General features: G+C 38.3%; 1 protein-coding gene across 2 annotated transcripts in view; it reads right to left on the bottom strand.

The window, feature by feature from the left end:
• The window catches only part of Zfpm2 (zinc finger protein, FOG family member 2), a 436,511-nt gene that overhangs the window by 218,819 nt on the left and 191,375 nt on the right, over positions 1 to 26,317 (bottom strand). For both annotated transcript variants that reach the window (XM_035449618.1, XM_027431464.2), the window contains one exon: positions 3,467 to 3,585. In XM_035449618.1, coding sequence (XP_035305509.1) covers positions 3,467 to 3,585 — 119 coding nt within the window. The remainder of the gene's footprint in view (positions 1 to 3,466; positions 3,586 to 26,317) is intronic.

The following is a 26,317-nucleotide window of genomic DNA, read 5'->3' on the forward strand; positions in this document are numbered from 1 at the left end:
TATATGCACAGCCTACCTATTTGATGAATTCAATGTCACCGATGAAAATCCAAAAGTTATCTCTTGTGACTGAACAGAATGAAGTGAGATTTCTGTATCAATTTTCACTTTTAAATTTATCAGGTCATGATGAGTTTAATATTAGGTGGCAATATAGAACTTTGTATTCATGCTCTATTTAATTAAGAATATGCACTGAATCATTCCAGCAGTTGGCTGAATCCAGTCAGCTAGCTGGCTATTAACAGTTGAACCATTCACAAGTAAGGTACTACAAATGCTACTTCTAGACAATTGACTTTTTAAATCATCATTGGTCTTTGGTGGTATTAGTCACTGCCATGCACTAACATTGATGGGAGATGTAGTTAAGAAAGATCTTTGTGTTTGGAAGGATATACAAATCATCAAAGACATAATAATATATATATAGACTTTACCTCTTCAAGGCAGATATTATCCATAAGTTAAAGTTACTTAAAAAACAAAACAAACTACTCTGTGGTTTATCTTTTATATTCTCAGTCAATGAAGTCAAAAGACTTTCAGCGCAAGGAGTACAAGGGACTCCAAGACCACTTTATGTTGTTGTGCAACAGTAAAGTGTTGGAAATGGGTATATGTTCATTTACTGGTAAGGAATTTCTTGAGGGACATAATGTAACAAACCAGACAATGAAAACTCACAAGATGTCATGAACTTCCAAAACCTGAGATTGTAAATTTTTTTAAAAAAATAACAGATTTAACATTTACATTCATGAGCTTTGAACCAAGCAAATAACCCATAGTACAGGTAGGCTTCATTCAACAAATTGAAAGTCTAAATATAACAAGTAGATTGACTTCTCTAGGCACAAGGAAGCTACAGCCTTTGAACTACTGTGGGTAGCAGTTTACCAGCACACAATAACAATTTTGGATTTACAAAGCCCCCTTCTTGTCAGATCAAAATGCTTACAGCTAATCTCCACGTTCAGACACATCCTATTGGTTCTGTTTCTATGAAAAAATCATAAGCACTTGACAAAGAACTAATGTCCCTAAAAATCAAAGTCAACAGTCTTAACATGTTTAGTCTGGGGTTTGGATCTGTGAAGCTTTTCATGTGGTGGATTGCAACAGACACATGTGTATAGATGACAGACTAGTAACAGGGGCAAATATCTGTTGATAGGTCATATGAGTACTCCTATAGTCTCAAAATCTTTATAAGTCAAGCATTATTATTACTTCATTATAGACAACATTCTGAGATCACACCAAGGGTTGTAACATCAAATAATTGCCTGGTAGCTAATTATATAACTTTCTGAAGTGTCAGTCTTTTCCTCTGCAATATTTATTACAGAGATAACTATTGTTTTCTCTCATATATAGTATACCTGGCCCAGTACAGGCATTACTGTGTTGATGCTGCTGTTATCAAACCGTTACAGTTTGAAGCATCTACTAAGATAAGAAGCTATAGGTAAGCAAAAATCTATTTATACATTCAGTGTGTTGTATTATTACAGAAATAACTGCTTGACTAATCGGTTTTCGTGTTTTCCTATATTGGAGGAGTATGTTTCTTGGAATATCCTATATACATACAAATGCTTGGTCTGCAAAGGCGTCCCACAGAAGGTGGCATATTATTAATGTACTTCAAGATGGAGACTTGAAAGATATAAAAAGGATTTGACATCTGGCATGGTGACTCAATTAATTACTGTGTTGGATTAATTAGTGCGCTGACTCTCCTGAGCCAACAGCATGCGTCTGAGTAACATTACATTGGTTGGCAAACAAGCAATTGAAGCCAGTGCTCTAATTCACATTTGGTTCAAAGATGGGCAAGAAAGGGTGAGTAAAGCTATATATATTTTTTTGATGAGGAAATTTTGCCTTCGTATCATAAAATAACATACTGAAGTACTGTCCAAATTCTAAAAATGCAATAAAATTGCACAAATACTTCACTAATTACAAACTGTACCATAAGCAACATTTTGCCCATGTTGAAGCAAACAAATCAACAAAATTCTGTCCTTATTGCTTACTTTCTTTTACTCTTATAAACTTGACATCTATGTGAAAGTCTTTGTCTTTGTGATGTTAAAAATATACTACAGATATTCTATTGAAGGAACAGTGTGGAAAGACTTAATCACAGGAATTCTGGAACCAATAGCCAGAACTTTTGTTTTCTCATCTGTGAAAGTAAAAATTGAAATACAGCAGATTTACAGATTTGTTAGGAGGGGTAAATGAGCCAATCCATCCCCAAATATATACACTCTAGTCTAAAAATAAATAAGTGTTCATTATATAGTGGTACTTGGTATGCGTTTTTCCTATTGATCTAGTAGTTAGAGATTCAGGCTCCACAAAGAATAAGCTGAGGTAGTAAGCTGTTTCTATAGAGAATTATTAGCCAGAGCTGACCAGGTACCAAAGAGGATTCATATGCTTCATGCAGGAGCAAAAATATTGGACACTTCAAATATATAAACTAAATTATTTTAAAAATATTAAGTATGGCACAAAAATGGCTTAGGAATGGTAGAGGAATGTTAAAACCACAAAGTCATTCCCTACAGGGAGCAATGAGAAACTGAACTTTCACAGATAGGTTTATTTTCCATACATCACAATTTAGCCCATGGTAAAATGTCACAAAACCATCACCCTGTGTGCATACAGACAATGATATAGAGGTTGATAAAATGTTGCATTTTAATATAGAACTTGTTTTGATATAATGAATGGGGAAAACTTCATTATTTCATAAATGAACTACAGGTGTCATTTCAATGGCAGAAACCATTAACAGGATGGTGGAGAGATGACAAAAGGCTGTGGTAGTGTCTGATGGCAGTTTTAACTATGATCAATACCTTAATTCTCAGATGCTGGTCAAGCAGTGCTAGACAGCAAGTAGAGACATGTATGTGAAATGGGCTGCTGGGAAGTCTATCTTTGCTTTTCATACCAACGTCTTAAAAAATCAGGGATCTATATAATAACAAGCAGCTGACGTTTCTGTCCTCAGACCTTTTATTAAACGGTTAACACATAACTCCAATCCTTCATTGTTTCCCTTACAGTTAATGGCAGGGTTATGGAAGGATCGCAAAGATGTTTATTTCTTATTCTTGGTGTACACCTATAATGTGTGATATTTAATTTGTGTTATCTGAAAGTAAAAGTGATTGCACTTATTATTAAATGTGAACAGACTAAGCCTGGCTCAGCAGATACAGCAGTGAGCTAGTAAGTTATCTCACTAGTCAACCATTTGATATGTCCCCGTCAGTTGTTCTTTGGGGATTATACGTATATTAGAGAGAAAACATTGAGAAAATATTTGGAAGTCCATTAAAATCGGCCATAACACAAACTTTCTTTTCAATCAAACCAGGGAACAAGCAGAGACAAAGCCTAACAAAGAGTAGCCAACCATCTTAGAAGGTCCACTTACCAAGGAATTATTATTCAAGTCCATCTTGCCAGCAAAAGGGCCCCAGGTGGTTCCCACTGGAAGTTGCTGCCGACTCTGAATTTTCCGTTCCCCATCTCTCTGAAATGCTTCCAGCTCTCCTGCAGAGGTGAGTACAGGGGCCATTAGAATACTCATACACACACACATACACCCTAACAATAGCACCCGTTTTGCATTTGCTATACACACAGCCGATATTTCCAGGATTTATATAGTGAAACTAAGGATGCTTCCCTGAAAACCAATTACCTTGGCACCCTTTATAAAGAGAGAACACTTGTCTTTACAGCTCTACTCAAATTCAGTCCAGTTTTCTTTTCTGCACTCTCCACACTCAGTATCCACCGAAGTCACACACAAAGAGCAACATTTCCTTAAAAAGCATCGATGTAATAGCAAAACAGGGAGGAGACTTTGGAGAATAAATGATGGGTGAAATTCTTGTATCTATTCAAAAATTTTGAAGAACAACTTTCTGGAGAGTATCTAAAACAGATGACAATCTTCTGGAAATGTTAATAGCTTCATCAAATAAATTAGGTATATGTGCAATAGGGAATGATGCTTCGCTTTGGTATATATATATATATATATATATATATATATATATATATATATATATATGAGACACACACACACACACACACACACACACACACACACACACACATATATATATATAGTCAATGCAAGACTAGTCTTTTCTTTATATTTTAAAAACAATAAAGGGAAACCACATATACAGATATTGAAAACATTTCATAGATTAGGAACTAATTGAATATGTGATTAATAGATAAATGACTATAAAAATAAATGAATAAAAACTAAAGGTCATGGCTTGAACATAGTTCAAGATGAACAGGAATTCTCACTCCAAAACTGGAGGCTCAATCACCGTTTTTACCCTCAAAGTACTGTTGTGTCATGCTTCCATCCAAGTCTTTCTACATTTGAAAACACTGTGTCCTTAGTATCGTTTCCTGTTTCCTGTTGGTATTTCCTCTCGGCGTGTTTAGCAGCAGGTTCAAGGATGTGAGATTGATGGATTATTAAATAAAGAGAACTGTAGTTGGAAACAAGCAGATTGGAAAAAAGAAGAAAATTCAAACTGGGCCTCAGTGCACTCTGTCACGGCCATTTTTGGTTGTCGCGTTTCTGTGGGGGATCATGCTATGGAGAGTAGTTTCCATCTCCACACTTTAAGAAGTAAATCCATCAAACTGAGCTCAATGATATTTCTTCCCTATTTTTTAAAAATATTCGTGCCAACCTCTTTTAATTATGTAAATACAAAAATTACCTTTTGTATTCTTCTTCTTTTTTTTTTTTTTTTTTTTTGCTGTTGCTAGAGACAAGGGTTTCTCTGTAGCTTTGGAGCCTATCCTGGAACTCGCTCTGTAGACCAGGCTGGCCTTGAACTTACAGAGATCCACTTGCCTCTGCCTCCCAAGGGTTGGGATTAAAGGCATATGGCACCACTGCTTGGCTATCTTCTGTGTACTTACTGTTGCTCATTTTATAAGTCAAAAGCATACAAACCCTTTCTATACTAAAATATTGTCCCATGCTTAAAATGCTTCCATTACAGAATGCAAATGCACCCGCATCTCTAAAGGGATGTGCAGATTAATCTCAAATTCTAACCTTGGGGACTGAATTTCCATAGCCCCCTCTCCTCATCCTCCCTCCTTTGACAACAGTGCTAGGAAGGAAGAACTCATCCCATTAAGATAGAGCCACACTCCCGGATGCTTTTCTGAGAGTAGAGCAGAAGCCAGTGATGCTCAGAAGCAAGGAAAGTGACTCCAAAACCAGTTTCATAAAAGGAATGGCTTGATGGCAAATAACACCAGGGCTTGCATGCTAAACTCCTAAGCTTATTAAGGATTGGAAGTGGTGGTGGCACACGCCTTTAATCCAGTAATCCCAGCGCTCTGTAGGCAGAGACTATAGAATTTCTGTGAGTTTGAGGCCAGCCTGGTCTACAGAGCAAGTTCCCCGACAGGCTCCAAGCTACAGAGAAAGCCTGTCTCAAAAATACACAAAAAATATGGGAGTGTAATACTGTTTTTCGGGATATGAATTAACAAACCCATTCCCGAGCTTTACCTCTGAGAGTGTCTTTAAACCCTTGTATAGTAACTTTGATTAATATATTTGACCTAGCAGCCTTCCATGGAAAACTTGACAAAGCCACAGCAATGCTAGAGACTTATTTTCAAGGCAAGAACTTTACCAATTGAGTCACAAGTCACACAGCCCCCCAGCTCCACTAGCAATCCATTTTAATGGTAACAAATAATCAGTGCAAAAAATATCTTTCAATACATACGTATCCATTTATTTAAGTCTTTGAGGATAACTTTTATAGTTACAAAGAAAATATCAAATTTTTCACCAACAAGAGTTTGAAAAATTCCAAGTGTTTACGCATTAAGCAATGCCCTCATCTAAATATTAAGAATTTTAGTTTATGCATAAGTATTACATCCAAATAAATTTGCTTATGTTTATACATTTTTTTTTAAAAAGCCATGTCATTTTTATGTGGAATCACCACCGGCATCAGGAAAATCTCTGAAAACCCCTTTAAAGAGTAATTCATCCTGTCTTGCTGCCTTTGACATATTTCATTTGTAAAGGGTGCAGCCGCAGTCAAATAGTGACTCTTATCTACACCTGTGGATTAACAATAAAGACTGTCTTTTAAGGGAATGAGAACCAGAAACTTAGTGCAGATCGTAAAGTAATATCCGAATACCTCCTAAGTTGTCAGATCTCTCTGACTATGCATCAAAATTTTAAACAGACCGCCACTACTTCCTGAGTTCTTAAATGCACCTATTACAAAACACCCAGTAACTGTTCAAGCTCTCAACTCAATCTTTTCTGTGTCATTAGACAATACCATTGCTGCTGACATTGGACAATGCCAGTCTCCTTCATTACATACTAAGATACTGCTTTGAAGTCTGGGGGAACCTTTTCTGATGTGAAAGTAATCAAAAATAAATCATTTATTTGTGACTGTGTTTATAAAAAGCCACAGCATAGCACAAGGTTCTCATTCATATGTGTTTGGTACCCAGAAGCAACAAAAATAAGATGTTGATGTTTGGGACGTATATTTACCTGCATGTTACTTCAGACTATGATGTTATTTTAAATATTAATAGGCATTACGCAAACTTTCACTGCACTAAAAGTAAGATGCTTTTTATGCACAAACTGTCCAATAAAGGCTGAGTAGTCTTTTTACAAAAAGTCCCTGTTCAAGTAAGAATTAGTACTCACTAATTAGTAAGGCATTTTCCAACTCTGATGGACTGGCTTAACAGTTTCATTTCCCTGGCTATATCATGAAAAATCGCCAGGCTCCTGAGTGATAGATTCCACTCCTGGTACCAGCTTTCTCTAAAATGGGTGCTTCACTTGAAATGTAATAGCCAAGCTCCAATTCACGCCTAACCTGGGGCTGACTGCTTTACGCCTCCATTCATCAATTCATTCATTCACTTATTAAAATAATACTGATTTGATGTCTATTAATCTCTATACAACAAGGAAGGCTCAAATAGAATCCTGCAAACAACACAAGCCTAGGCCTGGTGCAGGTGGATGGAGTCTGTCTGCTTTGGATAGACAAACCAACAGAACTGAGTCGCTGTTTATTTTTTAGGAGTTGGAAGAAAATCCCAAGGGTGAAATTCAGGCTTCACGTTGCGAGCATGGACTTTGAGCCACTTGCCTTTGGAGAAGCTGATTGAGTAATGATTTGATGGGAGGAGGACCAAACAAACTATGAAAATAAAGACGGGTGATGAGGTGAAATTCCAAGTCTCTGGGTCAAAGGGATTAATGTGGAATGAAAGACTTAAGAAGCGTCCATACTGAATAGCGAAAGGACTATGGGAAGACCATGCCAGCCAGGGGGAGTCACTTAACACTTCAAATTTCACTTGTTGGACACAAAATTTGGAATTGCGATAACACGTAATTGCTATGCGAAGGTCATAACACCTATGCAGTACTTCATTAAATCTTTGCAGCACGGCCTCCCAATGCCCACCAGTGTCTGTGGTCACGGCCTCCCAATGCCCACCAGTGTCTGTGGTCACAGCCTGTCTCTTCCATCCACATCACTTCATATTTTCAGGTATCTTCCCCTCCATATCTCCCAGATTTGCCTGCCTTATCACAATACTCCAGGTTTGTGTCAACTCTGACTAAGTGATTGACCAGCTCACATTGCAGGCTCCATCTCCACCAGGATAAGCTTATTAAAATTCCAATATCATGGAGTCAGTCTTTTGGACAAGATCTTGCAGTCACTCCCGTTTGACCCCTCAAGGGGGTATCAGTGCCCAGACCTCGTCTCTCTAGGAGACAGTCCCTAGCATCTGCTGAGATGGGTTCTTCTGCCCTGGTGTCTTTGTTCTTCCCTTTATCCTCATCTCCTATCTGGTACCAATCCTGTTCTGGGAACTGTTGCTGCTCCGCAGTAAACACCCACCACACGTTTGTCTTAACAGACACTATTCATGTTTCACAATCAAGCTCGAACCTATTTTCCTTCCGCAAGTTCCTTTGAAGTCAAGAACAAACTGAATTATCCCTCCCTATCCCTACTGCACTTGGAGTCCATTTAATGAGTGGTGGTTTCTCCATAATTTCTTGTACCTCAACAAAAAATATCAACAACTTGACCTACTGCGTTTTGAAATGACTATCTCTGGGTAGATAATAGTTTTGGTGTGTGGTACTTACAAAATAGAAATTGAACAAAATAAATTATGTACAGATTTTTCATAATTATACTAGGTGTCAATTTCAGGACATTTAAAGTTGATTTTCATATTAGAGAGAATTGTCTTAGTGTGTCTTCTCTTTCTATTACAACTTTCCCATGTTTCATTTGAACAGCCACTCACTGCTTTCTTGGATGCTACTTTGTCTGCAAAAGCTGGAGCTGGAAGACAAATGCAGCCTTTACTTCTCTGCCCAGTTCATATTTTTGCTACCATCCTTCAAAATGAAGCCTTATTTTTTAACATTCTGAGTAGGTTCACAGAAAGTATCTGAGACACTTAGGACGGTCTAATCAATTTTGGTAAAAGATAATATTGTTAGTGCTGTGGGCTGTTTCTCTTATCTTCTTGATAATGCATACTTTCAAAAGTCTGTGATTACTCCAAGACTTATGATAGCTCCACTTAAAAAAAGGAGCTAAGTCAAACCACGACTAAACACCCCACAGCTTTAAAAATATCAACCCCTTTTTAGTCCTAAATAAAATAAGTTGACTGGTGGGGAAAAAATGTTTAAATCACCAGAAATGACCTCAAATCTTTTTTCTATGAAGGGGTTTTCAATATGATTTTTTTCCCAATAAAAAGGATCCCCTTCCATGCCTCTTTAGAAACAAAAGTCTATAAAAATAGTAATACACGAAGGAGAAAGAGGTGGGTCATTTCACATCCCTTATCCAATCAGCTGACTTCAGTCCCAACTAAACCCGGCATGAAGTTGTAACATAAGCATATATGGTATTTTACTCAACATCTTTTAACTGTGGGCTCCGCTTTCACAAAGGATGGGGGTTCAAGTAAATGATATGATAGATGATCCCATTTCATTTGCTGAAAATAAACTCTGGATTGGTTTAAACTTAGTTTTAAATATACAACCAAATTTCAAAGCAGATCACATGAATTGGTTTGAAATGTTTATCAGGCCTCACTAGAGCAGAAGGCTATGGCTTCAGAGCTCATATTTATATTTTCTTCATGGTTGGAAAACTTTATACATCATGGTATCAAACATGGACAGCCCCGAAGTCATGCTGAGTTCAAAAAGGGCTCAGAAATTCTGAAACATTTTCAAAGTCAGCCAAGGTGGCCAAAGTATGGCGATGCTCTTTGCTATTTTTGTGGCTTAACCGTTTGACAGCTGTCTGGCAAACACATGAGAGGGTTAGAGCATTTTCACTCTTGACTATCTGCGAAGCCAAACCACAGCCTTGTCACTACACGGGTTTCTGAAAGCACTAATAACCGCGTGCCCCATCTTAACTTCTGAGACAAACAACTCCATTTCTTTTATGCTATATATATTGATGCATTCCTAAGCACTGTTTGACTCTGTAAATGATAGCTATCTGGTGACAGCAACAAACTGCCATATAAGGATGGCTCTTCTAATTTCCTGTCTCAATTTTTGAGTCATACAGTCACAACACACACTAAACTACAGTTTTGAACATAAACTTGAAATACGACATTCCCTATTCAAGTACTCCAGTCAAACCCTGATAAATCAGGCTGGCCAAGCAGTGATCTTATCCCTTCCGACTCTTTAATAAATCGAACCCTGTAAGTTCCTACTGTTGGAAGTTGTCACTAAATGAAATTGTGACCTTATCCGGCACATGAACTTATCCCGCTGACAACTACATTTATTGTGTGGATAAGAAAGGGGGGAAAAAAAGAAAAGAGGAATAAAGAAAAAAATGAGATATTTGATAATTCTGATCTTGGCCATATGTAACCCTAACAGATGGGATCTTTTTGATGTTCTATTAATGATTTGCTGAAGATGAGTCTACTTAGAGAAAAATGCTCACCCTGAGTGAGTGCCGGGGCACTGCAGATGGTATTAAAAGGGCGTGAAGAGGTACTAGGTGGCAGGAGAGACTCAGCAGCTATTAGTCTATCGCAAAGAGCCCTGAATTAGCTTGTAATTACACTGGAAAGATAACACAATGGTAGCAGTGAAATAGAATCATCCCTTCTTACAGGCTGCATTTGGTACCTGAAAACTCTGCAAAGGCGCTGGCATTTTCTAAAACCCACAGCAACTCAAAGCGCTGCTTCTCAAGAAGGAAAAGCATTTCTTGGGCTACAGCTTCCAGAAAGCCATACAAAGGAAGTGACTGACATGCACTGCACTGTTTAGGGAACAGATTTATCCATGTATGACAGGAAATGGTGTATGCATTAAAACTTGGGTAATTGTCACCTTGTTAGTTTGAATGGCTTTGAGGTTGAAATCTACAGCAAGTTTTCTATGGGAAGGTCCAGTGAAACCCACCACTTCTAATTATCATCTTCCTGAAAAGGGGAAGAGAAAAGATGTGTGTGTGCAGGGAATAACACTGCTAGAAATGATCTAGACCAGATGTTTTCTACCTGCCTAATGCTGAGACCCTTTAATCTAGTTCCTCATGTGGTGACCGCCCCCAAACATAAAATTATTTTTGTTGCTACTTCATAACTGTAGTTTTGCTATTGTTCTGAATCATAATGCTAATATCCAATATTTTAAGTGACCCCTGTGAAAGGCTTGGTTGACCCCTAAGGGTCGTGACCAACAGCGTTGAATACCACTGATCTAGATTAGCAACTGTAGGTGTTTTTACAAACACCATGATTCACAACTACTAGAGAGCATTCATCTACACGTTCATGCCCAAAGTAAAGTGGGGGAAGAAATGGATTGTCCTGCTCTGCTCTTTCCTCTATGGTCTGTGGACATGAACAAAGAAATGGGGTAAAATAGCGATGGCAGGTATCTGAAACGTGTGCTTGGCCTGCCTCGCTCTGGAAAAGCTCTGGAAGAGGGAATGGGAAATAGGAGCTATTGCTTTTGAGACTTTTCAGTTGTTGGAAATAGGAAGGCAGCCAACAACTCTTTGCTCCGAAGTCTGGCCCAGTGAGCTTCCCGCTACCGGGAACCTGCTCTGCACTTCCAGACAGCACTCCTTGGTCACAGGCTGACCTAATACCACTTCCTGATTCCAATCTTGAGGAGCAGAGGGAGGTTATGTTTGGGAGCCCTGTGCTTGAAAACCATCATTATGGAAGTACAGTAGTCTGGCTGGCCAACACAGGAAACAGCAGCGGGGAGCAACAGTCTCAGAGAAGCCGCAGAGGGGACCCAGGGGTCAGGCTTGCAGGGGCTGGTAACAGAACCTGATTTCCCTGGGAGGAGAAACTCCAAAGGAAACCCTGAGAAAGATCAGCCATGGATCCTGGTCTGATGTACATGAAGAAGGAAGAGTTTTAAAGCACATTTAGGAGAGTCAGCAAATCTGATTGACGCGTTATGACTGTGAACTTCAGTCATCCTCATTTCTTTGTTTAGTTAACATGCAGTCTGTCAAAACAAACAAATAAACAAACAAACAAAACAACTCATGTTTTCTCCTAGGCTGCTGTCACAGATCTGTAAGAAGTTACTTCACTTGCATTAGGACCACAAGGGTCAGGTGTCTTTTTAATGACCAAAAATGACCTATTCATCACTTTACTTAATATCCATTCTCTGTAGCCTGCCAGAAGCCAGAATACCGTAGGTCATCTGCATGGTAACATGGTTTAGATGGGTATGAAAAGGCTTACACCGACCACACTGGACAAATAAACATCCTTAGGGATCAATTGCAATAGGGTGAGGTTTTCCTGGAAGGAAAGGTCTGGATGAGTTTCCATTTGGGAGTGGGGGGTGTGGCCTGGCAGATTGCAACGCTATCGGACCAGAGGTATCAGAATGATTTGACAGGTGAGTAATGACATGAAAATCTACCTGAAAGCTTTCAGACTGGTTGAGGCAAGTGATAACTGACCGTGAAGTTCCTTCAATCCTCAGCAGAGAGGTGTAGAAGCCCAGTGTCAGAGGCAGTCCCCTGAAGATTTGGGGATTTTGATTTAGAGAACACAGGTAGCAAATGTAACTAGATTATCACTTTAAAGGGCTTAAACAAGAAACCATAAAATACTAAAGATAGGGCATGCCATCGCAGAATATTGACCCTATGCGTCTTCAGCTCAAGCCTAACACTTTTCCCAGAATGCCACATGGAATGCAATGGTTTGTGAATCCTTGCATGGATCCATCCACGGTAAAAATTACTAAAGCATCATAGCATCATCACTCATCTCTCTTCAGGGTGTGCTATCTCTGGAAAACACCATATGCATTTACTCAGTGTGACAATCCCTTAGTCCTGGGACGATCTCATTTATTAAGTATCACAGTGACATGCGGTGCATATTTCTAAAGTCTGAGTACTGTGTTATTAAAAATATTCTTACTTTCATACAGTACTTGCAGAGTCTTAATATCTATTGATAAGGCAATCTGTAAGGAATTTCCTTGTATTTCTGGAAGTGTGTGTGTGTGTGTGTGTGTGTGTGTGTGTGTGTGTGTGTATTCTAAAGTCACATAGAAATGACAAGAAAAACTGGGACAAAGCCAGGCTCCCTCATGCTACTTTGGGGTACTTAACACGGTGTGAAGGCATCCTTGTCATGTGTAACTCTTCCACCATCCTCAGAAACCCACTTACTACTGTCTAATAACCCTTTCCTTATTCACTCAGCCTAACTGCCAAAAGTCCACCAGGGATGGGCTCTTTCAGTCTTTAAATCACTGCAACATTTTCACTGTATTCTCTGTTATAATGACTACTCCAGGTACCTCTACTCTACGATGCTTTCTATCTGGTAGGGTTATAGGTAGGACACGGACAGAGTGGCAGAGTTTTGACTATCATATTTATTATGATGTGGTTCAAATGAAGGTAAATCTGAAGTGGTAAGATTAGTTCAATTCAGGATTCCAAACCTGGCTTTCTATTTCTTTTGTGCTTTATTATTTTCCTGTAAATAATTTAAAGCTAGGCAGTGGGCTCGGGCTCACACCAGCAGTCCTTAGAATGGATTCAGGGAGACGCTTAGCTGCCGCTTGATTTGGAAGTAAGAATGTTTGTACCCAAAGGACAGTCCACAGGCAAGATGATAGCAAAGATTAAAAATGAACCCGGGGCAAGTATCACAGGAGAAAGAGTAGAAAACTGGTGTGAACATCACGAGTTCATGATAAAAAAACTTTCACATTTTTGCCCCCAAATTTCCAGAAAGATGCACAAGATTCGCATAGTGGATTTCCGCATCGAAGTGTATAATTCAGAGGAAAGATTTCCTTAGGGTCTGTCTGTCTGTCAGTCAGTCTGTCTGTCTGTTGTCCCTTCCTCTCCACCCCCCCCCCACACACACACCTCTGCATCTTACTCAGGTTGACCTACAACTCACTCTACAGCCCATGTTAGCCTCAACTCATGGCAATCTTCCTACCTCGGCCTCCCAGAGTGCTGGAATTACAGACATGAGGCACCACACCCGGCAAAACACTAAGTTAGTAAATAGACTAAATAAAAACTTAATTTATTAAGTATATCATGTTACTACAAGAATTACATGATTCTTTATTACCAACAATCCAGAACGCAGGGACAACTGAGAATTCCACATGACTCTCAAAACTTTAGGTCCTGCTGACAGCACTGCTCCTCTTCCAGAAAATGACAACCAGAGGTGAAATTGTATCCAACTATTTAAAGCTATGAAACTCACGGTCCTCACCTCCTCTGACTGGTGAATATCATTTGCTTTCTATAACATGCTAAACATCTCCAATGCATTAAGTCCAAATATGCTCAGTATATTTGTGCCATTCTCTCTTATGTAAAATTTGTTATTGTGGTGTTGGGCTTGACCAAGATCTCTCCTATACTAGGCAAGTTCTTTACCACTGAGCTATGCACCCTACTCTAAATCTCACTCTTCCTTTGTCTTTCCTTTTCTCTTCCTCTCCTTGGCTCTCTACCGCTCTAATATAAAGACTGGGTATATACCAGATTTTAAGGAAGTAAGAAATGAAGGAAGGAAGGGAAGAAATGAACAGACTGGCTGATACTGGTCATAAACATAGCTTTGATAAACTCAGCATCTGCTGCCCAAACCAAGGCGGGTCCTTTCCTGCAAAACCAAGGAGCTGTAGTTGAAACCATCCTTTCTGTGGAGCGGTCCAAAGCATAATATATACAACTTCACATGTGCTCAGTTCACCATACGTTAACTTCTACTTGAAGAATTAATTCCAGGACTGTTTTACTCACAAACCCACATTCAACTGAATTTTAATTCAATACATTCATTCAAAATTATGTCTTAACCACTTCAAATGCCAGATACAATCTTGTATATTGGATGTAGAAACAGGAACATCCTATCAATCATTTCTGTATGTGGTTTACTTTAATGGCTGTGAAATATTCATTGCCTGGTATAGTAAGTTTATGATGAAGATATCAAAGTGTGTCAGGATCAAGGTGTCTGCAAGGAGATTCTAAAAGTTTACTAAATGAAGGTGTGATGGTGAAGCCTGGAATTGTTGATACTTCAAGGAACTGAAGATGCCAAGCTTTGAGACATCTGTCACAGAGTACTACATAAAAGGGAGTAGAACCAGATCAAGAATGAAATGTAAGCTGGGCATGGTGGCGCACACATCTCCGCACTCGGGAGGCAGAGGCAGGCGCATTTCTGTGAGTTCGAGGCCAGCCTGGTCTACAAAGTGAGTTCCAGGACGGCCAGGGCTACACAGAGAAACACTGTCTCAGAAAAAACAAAACAAAACAACTCCTCCCATGAAAAAAAGAAAGGAAGGAAGGAAGGAAGGAATTAACATTATATTGGCAGTAAAGTTTGAGTTGAGGAGCCACATAAGCTGTTTCTAACTGAAGTCTCAGACACTCTATTTGCAGGGACAGGATTTGGTGTTTCTTCGATGGATTGTGGTCTTCTTTGATTCAATATTTCCTCACTATCCTCTATTCTTCCCCATTGGGATGGATAATATATATTCAGTGCCATTATTTACTGGAGTGTGTGATTTTGTCTTGTTTTTATTTTATTTTTTTTAATACAGAGGTCACAGTTATAAAATTGCCTTAAGTCTCAGAAGGAGATTTTGAGTTTGGAACAGTGTTGAGACTGTTAGAGACTATTAGGACTTTTACGGTTGAACTAAATTCATTGTACATCATGAGATGCCATGAACCCATGGGGTACAAGGGGACAAATATGTTGATTTAAATGAAAAATGTGCTCCATAGGCTGATGTATTTGAACCCTTGGTCCCCAGTTGGGCTTGCTGTTTAGGGAGATGATGGAGCCTTCAGGAGGTGCATCTCTGTGGGAGGAAATCTATCATGTCACCAGAAGCAGGCACTTAGGATTCACAGCCTCACCCCACTTCCTACTCTTTTTTCTGATTCCAGTGTGTGGTTAGTAAGGGATCAGTTGACTTTGTGATGCTGCTGCCATGCTATGTCAACCCTGCCACTGTGGACTCCAGCCTCTAGAGCCACAAGCCTGGGGCAGCTCTTTCACCCTTAAGTTGCTATTGGTATTTCATCAGAACAGCAGAGAAGCAACTAATACAATGACCATGGACAGCCATTAAATTTACCACTTGTTCCTGAGCAGTCAACATTATTAGGACAGGAGCACAGGATTGGCCGTGATAGTGGACATACAGAAGATACTCGGCAGAGGTTACAAATTTTATCTTAACATCTCTCAGTTCATTTAAGGGAATAAAGAGGAGCATATGGATGGAACTACCTTTCCCTTAACATTTAAGCTTGATAATGATAACTGGACAGACTAGTACTAGAGCCATTTTTTTTTAATTCCATGGGGATAAAGGACCATAACAGATAATCCTGGAATCAAAAGATAACAGGAACAAGTCCTGCAGCTCATTCTACCCACACAGGTAATGGATTCAGTCCCCAGTAACCCTCTGCTGATATTTCTTTCTCGCCTCATAGCTAAGCCAAGCAGAGGTAGGTAGCTGTGAAGGTCAACATCAAAGCTGGGTCACCCACTCCATTTCTAGATAATCAGGATTAACTGGCCCACTGACATTATCCTGACATTATAGAGTTCCAGGGAGGAGAAAATGAGGAACATGTGTACACGTTAGTTAAAGGACTAAAGTTGCACAATACTATTTAAACACAATAGAAAATAGTTACTTGACCTAGCTGGTTATTGTTTTTAATCATTTCTCTTCAAGTGCTCTCAATTATAAAATAAAAATATAAATTATTAGGTAAGGGCTCAACTGACATTACAGTTGAGCCCTTTATCACTGAGGTCTTGCTGTCACAGTAGACTCAGGGAGAGTGTCTGAGAAATAAATTCGGATCCATGGCACCACTTTAGGTGGTAGCAAAGGAATCTTACTGTCACAATATTTTTTTCCATTGTTGACACTAATCATCTTATTTTTCTAAGTTACTTAATGTAATGTACACTTACCTATTCTAAGTTATTTCTCTAATGTGATGGATATATCACCCTTTCTTAACTCAATAGAACCCTGACTCGAATAAACATAGCTAAGTATGATATGAGCTAGAAGAATTGATCAAGATTCAACTATAGGCACAGCCATCTACAGGCTGAAGGCCTGACTATGGGGATGGAGGTTAAGTCCTAACTGCCAATATGCTGAATGCATTTATTAACATGTAAAGGTAATTATAAAGTCAAAGAAATCCCAATTCCTCAATCTGAAAATGCACAGTATTCCGAATATAAAGTCAGCCCTCTCTCCGTTTCTTTTAAAGCATTAATGACTGTATGATCCTTTACACAAACATCCTTCTGAATGGAAGTTAATTCTTTAGCCAAAATTCTGTAAATTCATCGTATTATCAACATTGTACTAACATCACTGTTCAATTTAAAAAAATCAAAACTCTAAGCTGAGGACATTAAACCTACACAATGCGTCACTTTGGGAAAAACATCAGATTTTTTTAAAGTGCAATGCAATGTATATATTATTTATTCTCAAGGCCAGCAAGTGAGTAGATCAAGTTAAGAATAATTGAATTTACTAACCCATAACAGTTCAGGAAAGATGGCGTTTCCATAGGCTAGCTACATACGCACATGCGGTGTTTAGGCCTGACTAATTTGCTTATTGATTCATTAATAAGCAAGTATACAATGAACACCACTTCTGCACCTGAGCCTACAATGATGCGTTTGGGAGCTCATTTTAACTTCAGCAATTTTGCTCAAGTAATGATGATTGAATCTGTACTCTAAGCGATGTTTGTATTTATTATGAAGCTACAATTTCTATCATGTGAACCTTTATAGTCCTTTTTCTCCTGAATATGGGCTTAGCATACACACACACACACACACACACACACACACACACACACACACACACACGTATACATATGTGTGTGCGTATGCGTATTATATGGTATTATATGTATATATGTATACATGTATATATGTGTGTATATGTGCATATGTATATAAGTATATATGTACATACATAATCTGATGATGTATATATAATATTGTATATTATAACTGCTATATATACATAATATTTATATATTCAGCCACAGATTTGCTTTATGAAATATGATAAAACTGGTGAAATCAGAGCTGGATTCAAACAGGAGCTAGAAGCAAAATAATATTATAATAAGCCATATTGGAAATGAGACTACTTAATAGAATAAATTCTAAAGCACTTAAGAGAAATTAATTTGCATATACACAATGCAATTACAAGGGAAGAAGAGGCCAGCATCATTAGAGCAGGTTGAAAGAAGACTCCAATTACAAATCGCAGCAATCCCCACTTGACCTCACTTAGAATATTGTTTGCCGTAAATGTGATCTACTGTTCCAACTGAAACCGATAAAGTTTTGTCTAGCACTCAATCAACCACTGACCATGTCCTAAATAGTTCAGTCCATGTGATTTTCCTATCTCCACGTTTTAGGAAATTTAACTTAGAACAACTTATTTTATTGAGGCTTGTTCTTCGGCTACTGGGGAAAGAATCTAGGTTTTACAATTTGATACAATAAATGTGTAAATAGTCCCAGAAAAGGGAGATTGAAAGGGGGAGTCCTTTTCAGTAGCCATCCGTCTTCAGACATCTCACTTCTCCATGGACCTTTACACAAGCATCATGTGAACCTTTATAGTCCCTTTATAGTCTTCAATAGAAGAACCGCCCACATTGCAGCATGCGTGTGCATGCAGGAATGTGTACTCTGGACAGCTGTCAATGCCAATGTCAACGTCCTGTTGTCTATCTCTAGTTATGTGCTCCACGGAGAAAGATCTCTCGTGCAACCTTTGTTCTCCTCAGAACTGATAGTATATCTGCACAAAAGTCTACCTATGCAGAGGAAGATGGAGAAGAAGGCCAGAGAGAAGGGGAGGTGTGGGGGAGAACAAAGGGAGAGGGGAGGGAGAGAGGGATGATGGCATTTGCAGATGGAGGGAGGCTTTAGTTACAAAGCACAAGGGGCTGATGAGGCGCTGTTAGCAAGTCTGACAGCCTCACTTCAGCCACGGGGCCCACATAGCGGAGAGAACACACTTCTGCAGTTTGTCAGCCTCCACAAGCATGTCATACTTTAGTGCACAAGCACCCCCAACACTGAATGCATGCATAAAACAAGATTTAAAATTATAAGTAGCATGAGGTGAACAGAGACATACTAAACTAAGAAGGTTATTCGAAACTTGAAACTTAAGAATCTAAAGCATCTTTGTGGTCTTGTTGAGATTTAATTTCTTCTGAATGCCCGACTACGGTGATGACATTTTACAAAAGAGAAATGGTAATGAAGTGTTTATCATCGTTGTGGAATTCGTGATTCCTCTCCTGTGTGGCAGTTTTAGGTTATGGGAAGGCACAGTGGAAGACCCCAGACATTTTATTTCTCTTCTCTTGAGAGGGAATGAAACCAAGTTCTCCTGAAAAGTGCAGTCTGGAAAGCCATTCCTTAGCTTCTAGTCCAGGATCATTAGGACTTTTGATTGACAGAGGGATGGAGTCTGGAAGTGGAGCCAGGAGGATCAGAAGTCAAGGCCAGGCTCTTTAGCTACACATAGTATGTAGTTGAGGCCTGGCTCAAAAGAAATTGTTCTTTGTTAGTCTATTCATTTCAATGAGTACATAGTAAACACACACACACACACACACACACACACACACACACATACACACACACATACATATATATTAGGTATTAAATATGACTGAATAAAACTTCTAGCTTCCCAAGTATATTATTAGTTCTAAAAATTGTATACACATACATACACAGAGACACATAATATTTAAATAGGAGAAATCAGAATAAAGTAAGTAGGTAGTTTTGATATAGTTTTACAAAGTAGAGGAATCTGAGCAAAATATACACCTTCTGGGTTGTTACTTGCAAATGCATGTGAACCTGTAATTAATTTAATTAATATTTTAGTGGAGACTATAAAGCTGTGGGAACTGGGAATGCAACTCAATTGGTAGAGTGCTCTTTCCTAGAGTACAGGAGACCTATGGATGACATCCTGAGGCCCAAATAAAACCTGCACCATAGGACAGCAATTGTGGTGGTACATAGTTGGGATGGGGATGCCAGAGGCACACAAGTTTGAAGCCATCCTCAGCTACATAGTGAGTTTGAGCCCAGAATGGGTACCAGGGATCTTCTCTCAAAAATTAAAAAAAAAATAAAGTTCATTAATAAGCCTGAAATATCTCATATGGTAGTCATTTATAATTACAAAACATAGCCATTTTGAAATTTATTATTATTATTATTATTATTATTATTATTATTATTATTATTTATAATGAGAAAACATAGCCAGATTTTAGCCATCACACTGTAGGTGATATAAACAATAATCAATGAAAATATGAAGTCTACCTCTTCAAGTGTTATACAAATGTGACGAAAGAAATTACCTTGACTATCCAAATGTGTAAGTCACTAATTAAAGACTTTTAAATGAACAGATTCCTTTTAATTTTATTTGTGGAATTTCAACTCTAGCATTTTGCTCACGATCAACAAATACAAATTAATTAGAGCAGCTGACAGACAATAATTACTTTGTATAGAAGAATAACTTGTTACATGAATACTAAACAGTAAGAGGTTCCTTCTTTGGCGTTTGTATTAATTCTTTATGAATTTAAAAAGAATGATTTATCATGATTTTATACATCTTGTTAATTTTCAATATACATTGACTTATCAAATGACACTCATTATTAGTCTTAAAATTTTAGTTTATATTTTGAAAAAATAATTATATATGCTTAAAACAACAATTTATAAAACAGAAGGTGATTTTAAATGCCACTTGCTATCCCATTTTCTCATCTGCATATATTCGTAAGAAAATAGGCTAGATCTCATCACATGGATATTACAATACTGTGAAGTACAAAAAATATACCTAAAAGTCGATTTAATCTGCTATACTGTTTTAAATGGTAATGTACTACAGTGCAGATATTGCTCCCTAGTGAAAGATGCTAAAAATCTCTATTTATTTGATTGGTGTGGGTATGGCCTTAGGTGTACACCTATAAGTGAATTAAATTTAATGGCTTATTTTCAGTTTCCTCCAAAAGCACTGCCTTTAAGCAAGATGTAAATGTATTTATATGCGTACGCTCAACTAAAACTGTTCAGGAAGATATGTTTTTTTTCAGTTCAGAGAGTCCTCTGTGATTTAGTATAATCATGATATCTCGCTTAAAAGTATATATATATATATATATATATATTATTATACATATATATATATATATATTTGAAAAATATATATGCTAGATGGACATGTATTTGAAGTCCAGGTTTACTAAGTAGCAATATTGTTACAGTAAGAGAGTTAAATACTCTGACATCTGAGTTTCTTGTTTCTATTATTCAGAAATAATTCCTATGAAATGAGTTCTTTTAATAATTAAATAGTGTACTATGGATGATGAGTCTAGTATACCCAAATATGTAAAGGAAAAAAGAAAAGAATATCTTACTAAACAGAATACTAAACTTTGTATGGTTCTCCAGAGCAGAAATAACAGATTTTTTTTCCCCCTATCCACCCTGATTTATAGTCAAATAAGCAAAATCCTAAAGGTCTGTACAGTTCTTTACAGTAGAAACAACGGATTTGTTTCCTACCCACCCTGATTTGTAACTTAGCATCTAGATCCTTAATTCTGTGATGAGGGCTAGTGTCTTATCCCTGAAGAAGAAAAATGTCATTCCCCTATGACAAAACTATGTAAACTAGCAGCTACTTAAAAACCTGGTGCTAGGGAAACTCCCAGGAATCCACAAGGACAACCCCAACTGAGACTCCTAGCAATAGAGGAGAGGGTGCCTGAACTGGCCTTCCCCTGTAACTGATTCTCCTTTAATCAGACTGGTGAATACCCCAGCTGTCATCATAGAGCCTTCACCCAGTAATTGATGGAACCAGATGCAGAGATCCACAACCAAGCACCAGGCTTAGCTCCTCCAGCAATGGAGTCGAAGAGAGGGAGGAGGGAACACATGAACATGGGAAGTCAAGATCATGATGGAGAAATCTACAGAGACAGCTGAACCAAGCTCATGGGGACTCACGAACTCTAGACTGACAGCTGTGGAGCCTCCATGGAACCAAACTAGGCCCTCTGCATGCGGGAGACAGTTGTGCAGCTTTGGGCTAATCCGAGGGAGCCCTGGCAGCAGGATCAGGATCTGTCCCTGGTGCATGAGTTATCTTGTGGGCGCCCATTCCCTATGGGGGGTTGCCATGCTCACCCTTAATGCAGGGAGGAGGGGCTTGGTCCTGCCTCCACTTAATGGTCCAGGCTTTGTTGACTCCCCATGGGAGCCATTACCCTTTGGGAGAAATGGATGGGGGTGGGCTTGGGGACGAGATGGGACGGGAGGATGGGTAAGAAGGCTAACAGACTATTTCACAAAACCCTGTAACAGAATCTGCCCGAGACTGTTACAAATGTAATGTCCACAATTACATGATTTTGCATAAATGCATTCCACTAAGCAAAAAAGATAGAGACAAAGTAAATAAAGAGACAAGAAGATGTGTAATTTTAGAAAACGAGAGAACAAATACGACAATCACAGTCCAATTTAAAAGTTTGACTTAAAAACTTTTTAAAAAGTTTTAACATAGCAAATACATTATTTCCAAACCATTCATTAAAATACACGCTGCAGATTACTTCTCCTTTAAAATGGCTTAAAGGCAAAATTCTTCAGGCAGTTTGAGGAAACACAGAGTAATATAATAAATAAATGGGCAGCCAAGAAATGCAGAAAAGGGACATAAATTTTCCTAGAGGTACAGTGAAAGATTTAACACTTGTAAAATGATATAACTATCCTATGATCTGACTGTACTGATACTGGTCAACTTTCTGGTGAGGGTCCTGTGAGTACCTCTAAGACCACATAATTATAACTTTGCCATAAAAAAAAGGTATGTAATAAATCCAGGGCTCTTTCCTCCAGCCTCAGAAAGGTGCATGTAAATTGTTGGAGGTCATTTTTATGGGTTCGTTTACTATCCATCATAGTCATGACTACACATAAAAACTGTCCCGTAGACAATAAATACGTCTCAGGCAAGGCCTTACTCTTATACACCGAGTGTAGTTAGGAAGGAAGCTATGGCTCCAACGTGCACTGCAGCAGCAGAGAGATTTCTGGAGTGATGTTTATTAAAACCAAATTTTCATAGATGGGTGGAACTGGTGTTTGCTTGTAGGAGGAAGGGGTCTCTGTCACTGTTCATTCTCCAGTGTGCCTACACTCGGCAATTTCCTTCAAAACCCATATCCTCATTCTTGCAGTGAATTAAATACTTTCATAAAACCAATTCAAGTGCCTCGCCATAATGCTTATAACTTATGGCGTCTCAAGCCAGATCATTCATCTGTCACTACAGTGCAGAATGAGGACATTTTGTGAACCACAGACGTTGACAGCAAACTCAAACTGATACTGAGCAGTTCAAGCATCTTAAACTATCTTGCCTTGTAGTGTTTTAACCAACTGTGCATGCTAACAAAATAATTGAGACTGGGAAAGTATTATTATTTTTTAAATGTTCATTTAGTTCACCACTGACTAGGTCTAACTTCTTAATGGTCCTACTCTCCTATTTGTTTCTGATTAATTGATATCATGAATCATTTCTGTTTCTCATAAAACCTTTTACTGTAAGATTTCTTTGAATTCTGTAAAGATCTCTTCGGATGCTGTGTACCAGTGACTGCCATATATTTTCTATTAGCAATCTCTTTCCAAGAGTAAACACCATTAATTTTATTGTGAGCCACTCTATATGAAGGGATTGATTTTTTTCCTTTATACTTCAAACACAGCAGTGTTTAATTCTTGGGGAAACTTTTTGATCAAAGGTGTCTAATTGCTCAACATTGGTTAACCAAGAAGTAGGTCCTGGTTAGGCCAAAACATCTAAGTTCAAGAGGTTTAACAGGATGTACTTTCATTTCTGCTCACTTGGACCAAGCTCGTTTGTGGTCATCAAAATCCAACAAAGGACTCTACACAGGCCACACAAGTGTTTTAACACCCAAAGACACCCTAACCTTTCCCATTTTCTCTAACAGATGATCAAATTTCTAACATATACACCTTTGGGAGAAAGCCAGGGGGTACAAAAATGTGATCTTATTCTATTAAAACAAAGGAGGCAAGAAGAAATCATGCTAAGGTGTTATTTATAAAAGGTTTGCTAGGCATTTGGGGAATTTAGCTCTTTTTATCTTCAGGATAAGCATATCATGTGGACATCATCACACCTAATTACATTTGAAGAAAGAAAACTTTGAGGAAAGTAATATACTTGTTTCAAAAATGGTAAGACAGCCATGACTAACCTTTCTTGGGGATATGAATTTGGTATCCCATTCAGAATCATTCAGAACTCAATATATTTGTTTCCGGTACTGTTTACATGAGGAAGGGATGACTTGTTCATGACCACAAGTGTTCTTTCAACAAAAAAGCCCAGACAACAGATATTGACAGATTGCAATGTCATTATTTTAGCTTTCATTTTATATGAAGCAATGGGCAAATCGTGCCTCATTTGGAAGTTGCCAAAAATGGGTACATGTTCACTAGACCAATTAGTGAATTAGAGCTGAGAAATGGAAAAATGGGTAAGCAGAACCTCACTGGAAACTAAATAAAGAATAAGACAAAAATCTCTAAATTATCATGGCTGTCATTGTGTCAACCACCGTAAGACTTCAACTATAATATTTTACAGTCTTGAAACTGAGACTGAGGTAGGTTTTCATCTTTAAAATTTCTAGGATGTAATACAGTTGCCAGGCCATGACAGTGTGACCCAATGTAGCAAGAGGAGTAGAGTCAAATAAAGTTTGGAGATCACTGCCAGCAATGTGACTTTAGGGATTTATGAATAGGCTCTACTGTTTCAAGCTAGGAAATACAACAATCACAAAGTAGCTAGAGAGATCCTCACGTTGGATACCCTGGACACAAGAAAGGTGCTTTTTTTCACTGGGTCAGACTTTCCGTCTGACCGTTGGGAGTCACCGCTTCTGTTGGACTCATCCCAATGGTCTCCCACAGGTTCCAAAGGGAGCCACGGTCACACTGTTCTGTCCTGATACCAATGCTGCCCCGAGCACCCCCATGTTTTAATTCAAGTCTCCCTAGCAGTAATCATGCTTATGCTATGTGATCTCCTGGCTATCTTGTTCAATGTTCACAACTGCACAACACACTTAAAGCCAACAATATGTCTATCGTTCATAAATGTGTCTCTCCTGAACCATCTTGAGGAATTTTCATTGTTTGTAATGTGGACAGCAGACCCCCATTATCTTGGTGCAAATGAGATTAGTTCCTAACAGAAATCTGCTTTCTTTATGAACTCTACGAAAGGGCTCCCGACCTTCAACTTGAGGAGTACAGCATTCATTAAAAAAAAAAAAAAGATAAAATTCCACAGTAAACTGTGAAAAATTGAAAGGAGACATGGGGGAGAACAGAAACTTGGCAAACACTAAGACTTGCTTATAAATGAATTCTTTTTGAATAATCAGCAACATCCTCCCAAAAATTCTACCCTGAGACAAAAGGAAACTAGGGCTATGGGTAAAATTAACATAAATATTAAAATAACTTGCATTCATTTTTAAATAGTGCAGTTAACATGGTAATATTCTCAGTGTGACCCCAAAGACATACTGAGTTTAGAAATGTACAGAAATCTTTGGCATTTTGTCCTTTTAAACTTATATAATATGGAAGCTAATCAAGATCTATAAATATTTTTTTTCTGGAACTATTGTATGATGTCAAGCTGTATCATTGTTTTAACTCAAACCAGAGATCATTAAAATTTTGAAATATTCTTTAATTTTTTGAAACTCAGAGGTCTTTGCCAAGACCTATTGCCTCCTCAGACAAGTTTCCATGGCCAATTAAAATATTCAAGCAACTGTGTGCAGAGCCTCGTAGTACAGAATTCTTAATATACATTTATCCAGCAAGATGAAATTCTTAAGTTTGAAAGCAGTTGGAGATTAAAATGTCAGAAATAATGGCACCAAGGGGCCATTTGTGGATGGTAAAATCTGTGAGCGCAGCTCTCCAACCTTCCCATAATCACAGAGCAGACTCACTTAGCTATCCCCACGGCCACGTTTCTGAAGCCAGCTTGGAGGCTGAAGTCATCAGATGGATAGAGATGCTGTAATTCACAGAGAACTTCACTGTCCTCAGCCTGAAACTCACTTCACAATTTCCTTGAAATGAAGAAAAAGAACCCAGAAAAATCAAAGGGAACGACATTAATCCAGACAACCCAAGATGGAGATGCACACAGAGGTTAGCTTGTTTCCAAAGCAAACAAAATATTCAATTTATGTGATGACGTGGAAGCTGAAACAGTGTTGACTGTGTGTAATATGGCAGTGTGTTGTAAGTGTGGATACATCAGTTTTCCCCTCTGTTGTGTGGATTTTGCTGAGGCTGTCATATAATTCAATTCAGGATTAAGTTAATTTTGAGTCATTGGTTCACAAATAACACTACTTATAGCAGC

Source organism: Cricetulus griseus, chromosome 10 (genome assembly GCF_003668045.3).
Source record: "Cricetulus griseus strain 17A/GY chromosome 10, alternate assembly CriGri-PICRH-1.0, whole genome shotgun sequence".
NCBI classification, from domain to species: domain Eukaryota; kingdom Metazoa; phylum Chordata; class Mammalia; order Rodentia; family Cricetidae; genus Cricetulus; species Cricetulus griseus.